Source organism: Lactuca serriola, chromosome 7 (assembly GCF_051521515.1).
Source record: "Lactuca serriola cultivar US96UC23 chromosome 7, Lser_US96UC23_V15, whole genome shotgun sequence".
Taxonomy (NCBI): Eukaryota; Viridiplantae; Streptophyta; class Magnoliopsida; order Asterales; family Asteraceae; genus Lactuca; species Lactuca serriola.
Genome location: NC_136414.1, coordinates 131,922,398 through 131,930,672, shown reverse-complemented (window position 1 = coordinate 131,930,672; position 8,275 = coordinate 131,922,398). Strand labels below are relative to the sequence as shown.

General features: G+C 33.3%; 1 protein-coding gene across 1 annotated transcript; it reads left to right on the top strand.

Moving 5' to 3' along the window:
• Positions 1 to 936: 936 nt before the first annotated feature.
• On the top strand, positions 937 to 2,137 carry LOC145062125 (nicotianamine synthase-like). The gene has a single exon (XM_079009763.1). It carries the CDS (start codon positions 1,013 to 1,015, stop codon positions 1,988 to 1,990), a length of 978 nt encoding a protein of 325 aa, XP_078865889.1. The 5' UTR covers positions 937 to 1,012; the 3' UTR covers positions 1,991 to 2,137.
• The last annotated feature ends 6,138 nt before the right edge of the window (positions 2,138 to 8,275 follow it).

The window sequence follows — 8,275 nt, the reverse complement described above, 5'->3', positions numbered from 1 at the left end:
CGTGTATAAATATAGAATTAATTCATTCGTAAAATACACGTGAACCACTTGTAGTGACATCCGGTGTCCGGAAGGCGATGGAGCAACAAATTTTGTTGTCGATGCTTGTTTCTAGTAACTGTCTTAGTTTGGAAATGAGAGAGGAAATTTTAAAGATATAAAACATGTGTGAACAATTGAAATGTGAAAGCATAAGAATTTAAAAGCATCTATTCTCACAAACTTAATAAATTTAATAATGTCATGTCATATATAGTTATATAGTAACAAGGCTTGGGGTAAGCACATCCACTAAATATTACTTATTATATATTAGTATGTAGATTTTATTTCATTTGCAAATATTTCTTATAATTTTTTTCATCTAAAAGAGTATAATCTATATATTGATATATTTTTTTTGAGGTCGTAAAACAACATAAAAGGAAAAAGTGAAGAAAAAGTTTAATATATATCTTTATATTATATGGTAATAAAAAAAACAATAACAACTAAACTCAAATAGTAAGGTAATTCGTAATTTCGTATTCAAAACACGTGAGTCATTTCAAACCGGATGAAAACGTATCATATAACATACCCGAATGTAAAATACGCATTACAGTCCTCGGCTGATAAATGGGCCATTATATATATATATATATATATATATATATATATATATATATATATATATATATATATATATATATAATAATAATAATAATAATAATAATAATAATAATAATAATAATAATAATAATAATAATAATAAAATAAAAAAATAAAAAAACTATATGTTTTTAGGGGTCTACTTATGAACTTATAATATTTGGTGTTCCTGTCAAATAAAAAACAGAGCAAGGATCGTGCCTCTTCACAAATTTTATGTGGGGCCAGAACATGGCTATAAATAACACACATCCTTAATTTGAGAATTACATACAGACACAATTGGTTCTTTGTTTTCTGACATACAAAGACTTTATCTTAAAAGCTTGTGCAAGAAATATCCGTTTGTTTAGTGTCAGACATGGAATCACTCCAGAAAGAGATCGTTTTGGTAGAGAAAGTGTGTGAGATTTATCACAAAATTTCAAAGCTTGAAAATCTGAAACCCTCCGAAGATGTTGATAGCCTGTTCACTGAGCTGGTCCGCACATGCATCCCACCCTGTTCTATAAACATATCCAGTCTCCCGGCCAATATTCAAGAAATAAGGTCAAAGCTCATAAGACTTTGTGGTGAGGCTGAAGGCCATCTTGAAGCCCACTTCTCCACCATTTTAGGTTCTTTCCCAAATCCACTTCACCATCTAAAAGAATTCCCTTACTACTTCAATTACCTGAAGCTTAGCCGTCTTGAGTTTGACATTCTTACTGAACACTATTCTGCATTTGGACAAGCCCCTAAGCGTCTTGCCTTTGTGGGTTCTGGCCCTTTGCCTCTCACATCTATTGTATTAGCCTCTTATCATCTCAAGGACACCATTTTTCACAACTATGACATAGACTCTTCCGCAAATTCGATGGCCTCTCATCTAGTTTCGTCTCATCCTGATTTGTCCCAAAGAATGGTATTTCACACTGCCAATATAATGGATGTCACGGATGAGTTGAAGGGATATGATGTCATTTTCTTGGCTGCACTTGTAGGGATGGATGTTGATGAGAAGGTTAAGGTGATTGATCATTTGGCAAAGTACATGGCCCCAGGTGCTTTGCTCATGCTGAGGAGTGCTCATGGTGCCCGTGTCTTTCTCTATCCAGTGGTAGAAGCACAACAACTTCAAGGGTTCGAAGTTCTCTCCGTTTTTCATCCAAACGATGACGTCATCAATTCAGTCGTGATTTCACGTAAGATTGCAGATCCTGTTAACATTGATAATGGTGATAATCATCATCATGACCATGAGTTGGGGATCGAGTCCGTCATGCCATTGAGTTGCAAGTATTGTGAGTTCCAAGCTTTCAAAAATCCTCTTGGCCAGATGAAAATGATTGATAATTAGAGCTCATTCTACGTTAAATAGGATTGGTATTCATATAAACTTATCGTATGTGCTTGCTTGAAAGTGTGGGAATGGATTTGATTGTCTCAGTTTTCTCTTATCTTACTGAAATTTCCGGAAATAAAGAACACTATAGTATGTTATACATCATCGGCCTATTTACAAACTGTTGATTCAAAAACTCATTTACTTTTTCACTAAATTATAGTTCCTCCTATAATATCCTCTGTAACTTAAGAAAGAAGCCCTTACACTACCACGGAATTCAAAGAAATATTTACACTCTTGAAACGTGTCAGCTGGCAAGAGAGGACATTATGCTTAAATCTAAGTTCTGACTATGTTCAAAGAAATATTTACACCACCACGGAATTCAAAGAGATATGAAGACACAAGAAAAAGAACTTCAACACTAGTAGTGATTGTAACTTACTTTGTTCTGTTCATCAATTATGCTTAAATCTAAGTTCTTGTGATGCTAATTAAAATGATCATAAAGCTGCATGTAAAACCAAATTACTAGTTAAATTTTTTGAATAAGGGGGATTTACATTGTAATAACATATCAAAATATATTTATAACTAAATAGTGTAATAGGGTTAGTAAACTTGAACGAGAAATATTGAGTTTTCAATATTACTATTCCTGTTAGGTTGTAGGCATGTATTGTGAACATGTTTCTCTATGATTATAACTAACGTGATGCAATTTTGGTTATGAACATCGGGCTTGTTTAATAAGGCTTCTAACTGGGTCCAAATGTAGATTGGGTCCAAAAATTTTGATTTAGCAAGTTTGATTTGGTTTTTAAACTCATGGACTATTCATCTGATTCGGTCCCTTCTCAAAATTTGAAGGACCGGGACAACTGGAGAAATTCACAGCAGCAATTCTCGTTCCATATAGACGACTGAAATTCACCTCTGCATCTACGCTTCCTTCGACCGGCGACACCTCACCAACATCTGTCGGCGGCGACCTCCACAGCATCGCAGCATCTCAACGTCCCAGATCTGAGATATTCCGACATGCGTCCTAGCATCTCAACGTCCCTGATTTGCGGTTGTTCTTGAGTTCTGTATTCCTTCAAAACGAGGAGCGATGTTAGGGCCACGGTAAACAAAAATATGGGAAAAAAGGATACATAGAAGACGAGGAGACAATTAAGTTCTTGAGTTCTCAATTCCTTTTTGTGTCTCGCTTCAGGTCAATTGCAAATTGAAATTTTATGTACGACATGAGCTTTTATTGGTTATAGTTATGAAATAATTACTTAAATCTATGATGTTTTCAACATAAATATTGTTGCTATCTGTTGAGTATTCTCTAACTTCAATTCTTTGATTGGGTGGGATGTCAAAAGTTCAAGACACAGATGAATAGTTGTTCTATGTTGTTTCAATTGACCATTCATAAGCAAGCTGCTAATTTTTGGTGTTTTTCTATCTGATGTGCATTGCTATTTCTAGCAAAATGGTCAAAGTGAATTGAGTTATTTAAAAGGTACTTTATAAAGGTCTGATGTCTTTCTACCAGTTTTAATGGTTAGCTTGCGACATTTCACTATAATTTCCTGTTGTTTTCAATGTCTATTGTTATTTTAAGAGTAATGGCAAAGCTCATTGCTATTAAGGGTATATTATCTGGTGTAAAATACTACATAACATGTTCTAAAGGCCAACAATTGATGAGGTTGAAATTGTTTATTTGTGGTATACATAAACTGATCTGATTAAAGAACAATTTGGGAAGTATACAGTCCATAAACATGTTTCTATGTGTAGTAATTATCCAAAATTCATTTATCTTCTTTACGTACCATGATCATGTTCTTTTGTTTATGATTTTTTAAATTGAAAATGGTGTATTTGTAGTGTTATAAATTAAATGGTAAGTCGTAAATGAATTATTATAAAAATGTTGTCTCAGGGCAATATAGTCATTTTAAAGTATCAGTCAGATCCAAAATCAAACAAGTTCTAGTTAGAAGTTAACGAATTAAGAACTTCTAACTCAATCAGCTTCTAACCGAGTCAGTTCTAACTCAGTTAACAACTATTAAACGATCCCTTATTGTCGTACGGAAAAAAAAAATCAGAGTTCTTTGTTTCAATCAATCAAGTAAGATGTTATGAGATCTTAACTATTTCGCTACAAGACTGCCTCTCTCCATATACCACATTCGACTCGAAGCTAGTCATGAAATCTCAACGGTACACCCTTTGTCTAACTTTGTCTCTTATGAAAACAAATTTGAATCTCACAAATATTATCTAGTTTCCATCACTACATGATGAGCCAAGAAACTATTACCCGGTCGTTAAAGATGCTCGGAGGCAAGAAGCCATGCAAAATGAAACCAATGCTCTGGAACGAAACGGGATGTGCACTTTTAAGAATCTGCCTCCCGGAAAATGAGCAATTGATTCAAAATGGGTGTACAAAATCAAGTTCAAGCCAACAGGAGAAGTGGATGGTTACAATGCCAGTCTTGTTTCAAAGAGTTTACACAGATGGAAGTGGTTGACTTCCAAGAGACTTTTGCTCATGTCGCTAAGTTGGTCACTATTCGCACCTTGTTGTTGGCTGTTAAGAAGAATTGGTCCATCCATCAACTCGATGTAAATAATACCTTTCTTCATGGGGATTTAGTAGAGAAAGTTTACATGAAGATACCTCATGGCTTTGCTAGAAACATAGAAACTCGGGTTTGTCATCTACATAAATCTTTTTATGGTCTCCGTCAAGCATCTCGAAACGGGTATCAAAAATTCACTTCAACCTTATTGACAATCCAAGGCTTATAATTTGCTCGTCGTCTACAAAACAAACGCCTCGTTTATCAATGTTCTTATTTACGTTGATGATGCCATTTTAATGGGGAATGACGATGCTGAATTAAATCATTCAAGCAGTTCAACATCAAAGATCTTCGTCCTCTAAATTATTTCTTGGGCATCGCAGTAGCTCACATAATAGAGGGGTTGGTTCCCAGTCAAAGAAAGTATACCCTAGATATCTTGAAAGACAATGGTCAAGAAGGTTGTCGACCATGTTTTTTCCCATGGAGCAAAATTAGCGACTCGATCTAGAAACTAATAGACCTCCTGTTCATAACACTGAATATCATCGACTGATTTGTCGACTCTTGTATTTACAAGTAACCAGATCGAGTATCTCTTATGTAGTGAATTTGCTCAGCCAATTTGTCTCCAATCCTCAAAGAAACACCCGGATGTTGCCATGTGTGTCATTTGTTACTTAAAAGCCACCCAAGGTCAATGTATTCTTCTTCCTAGAATAGGAGGACTTAGGCTTACTACCTTCTGTGATGCGGATTGGTTCGGGTGTCAATTCTCTAGACGATCTTGAACTGGATGTCTTGTTTTTTTAGGAGCCCCAATTTCATGAAGAAAAAAAAAACAATAAGTTGTTCCATGTTCTTTCACTGAAGCTGAATACAAAGTAAAGTAATGGATACCACTGTAAGCAAAATGCTTTGGATGCGTTGACTATTGAGTGAACTTAAAGTGATTCAAGATGGTCCTATCCAGCTTTTAAGTGATAATCAAGTTGCTAGGCAAATCGCTAATAATCCAGTCTTACATGAACATACCAAACATGTTGAAATGGATTGTTATTTTGTTCAAGAGAGAGCTGAGTCTAAAGAAACCATTACAAAATACATCAGCACTACAAATAAGGTGGTTGACATTCTTACTAAAGCTCTCAGTGTCGAGCGTCTACGTTCTTTTTGGGGCACATTGGGCATTCATACTCTCCATGCTCCAGCATGAGGGGGAGTGAAGGAATCTGTCCATTTTATCTATATCTTTCTTTTTATTTAGGATATATTTTTAGCTTTAGTGATTATCCTTTCCTATTTTATCTTCTCTCTTGTATTTATATTATGGAAGTGTTTTCAATCAATCAATTAAGAAATTTTGATATCTATTACACTTATATCTGAAAAACATAAGACCAATATTAATATTGTTGAACTATCTAGTGACAATATACTGTTACTTTTCTTCTAAAATACCATTAGATAGGAACATTAGTTGCTAGAAGTCGCTTAAATTACGTTTTTTATAGATGCTATTTGTTCATCTTTGGTTATCTACATAGCAATTAGAAAAGGAGTAGTGACAAAACCCGTCTATACGTATGGAATTAATTCATTAATTTGTAAAATACTCGTGAAGCACGTGTAGCGACATCTCGAGTCAGTAAGGCGATGGAGTAGCAAATTTTGTTGTCGACGCTTCACTACAAGAAAATTTCAATTTAGCTATGGAAAAATTCTATAGCAAAAAGCTGAAATTCCGTAGCTAAAGCTGAATAACTACGGAATTTGTTATGCAATTTATCAATTGCACTCTGTATCTTTATTTCTTGTAGCAAACTGTTTAGCTATGGAATTATATTTCCGTAGCAATTTTTTTATGGCAATTTCTACGACATCTATTTTGTAGCTTTTTGTTCCATAGAAAATTCAGTAGCCATTTGTTGTGTAGCAAATTCCATAACTACTTGTTCCGTACCAAATTCCGTAGCCATTTGTTACGTAACTACTTGTTCCCTCGCAAATTATGTAGCCATAAGTTCCGTAGCAAATTCCGTAACTACTTGTTCTGTAAAAAATTCTGTAGCCATCTATTTCGTTGCAAATTCCATAGTCATTTGTTCAGCAATAATTTGATCCGCAACAATAGGTTCCAAAGCAAATTCAATATGAAAAAAATATTCCACAAAATCCAATTTTCCACTTGTAATACTCATAAAAATATATAAAAATTTAGTAAATATAAATTTAATAGTGACAACAAATTTATAGATATATTATATCATCGAAAATTCTTCTACAAGGATGTCTAATCATCAAAACTAAATATTAATTACAAATACAGTCGAACAATTTAGATTTTAACCGCCACGTACACTCAAACAACCACATATGCTCAACCAAAATGGCAAAACCTACAAAAACAAATTTACAATCAAGTTGATTAAAATTCAATATGTTGCATGAAATCCCATTTGTTTTGTTCTGAGGGTTTCCTTAGTTTTTGACCAACTAGAAATATAAATTCTGAAAATGAACATAAAATAAAACAACAATCCAACTCTTCTATTAGACATACTATTAACATGTACACAAGAAACAAAATGAATCACCTTTTGAGGACCATCAAATCCAATGTTAGCTGGTTGTTTTTTCCTTTTCCAAGCGGTTACATGATGCCAAAAAGACTTATCTTTGTCATTGTTGCATACCAATATTCAATGACAGTCTATAATGTATAATATTGTAGAAGAATAAATGGTGGTTGAGTCCAGATCAAAGTAAACAAATTACCTGTAATATTACCAACAACCATCAAATCAAGTAACAAAAATCTCTCACCTAAAATGTTCATGTGCATCTTGACCATCTATCAATGACAATCGTTCATCAATAGCTGAAATCACAACTTTTATACCTACATCAACAAGACTATAAATATTTTGCTTTCACACACACACACATGAATAAATGTTTTTACCCTCAAATAATAGTAAAATTTTATAAAATATGAATTAGATTATAAATCTTAACCTCAACAAATAGTAAAAAATATAAGATACAAATTAGCTTTCAAATCAATGAATCATAACCACAAAATAAATGAATAATAGTAAAAACAAATACAGATACATTTAACTGGGAATATGATTTTCTAAATATTATCATAACATCAAATAATAGTAAAAAAATAAGATATACCAATTAGATTATAAATCAAAAAGATTAAACTCACAATATCTTGTTGAGAGAAAGCAAAGTTCTTGATTGCATTTGTTCCGGCAATAACTACGTGTTAATCATTAAAGGAAAAGAGAACATAAATAAGAATATTCAAACATCAATAGATGTTGAGATGCTTAACAAAATCAATAGATTAAGAATCTTATCCATCAACGAGCATATCCAATATCATAAACATTAATTATAGGTTTAATCAACTATAGCAACCAAAGAACGTCGATTGATTCAGGTATATACCTTGTCTTGTGGGAGGATGGAGGCACCAGGTTTTGTTCTAAATATATGTTCTTGGATTGCTTCCTGAATCCTGCATCTATTAATAATAAATATTATTATTACTACTATAATTATCATTAAAAGAGGGATTGTAATAAGCATAACGTTGAAGTGACCTGGCTTATGGCTTAATTCTGAGAAGAAGTACGTAAAGTTGAAATGTGCATCTAAAGTCCAAGCAACCAGATGTATTGTTGGA

Bases quoted from the DNA above. Each gene is read 5' to 3' on its own strand.
- LOC145062125 (XM_079009763.1), top strand. From the start codon at position 1,013: ATGGAATCACTCCAGAAAGAGATCGTTTTGGTAGAGAAAGTGTGTGAG.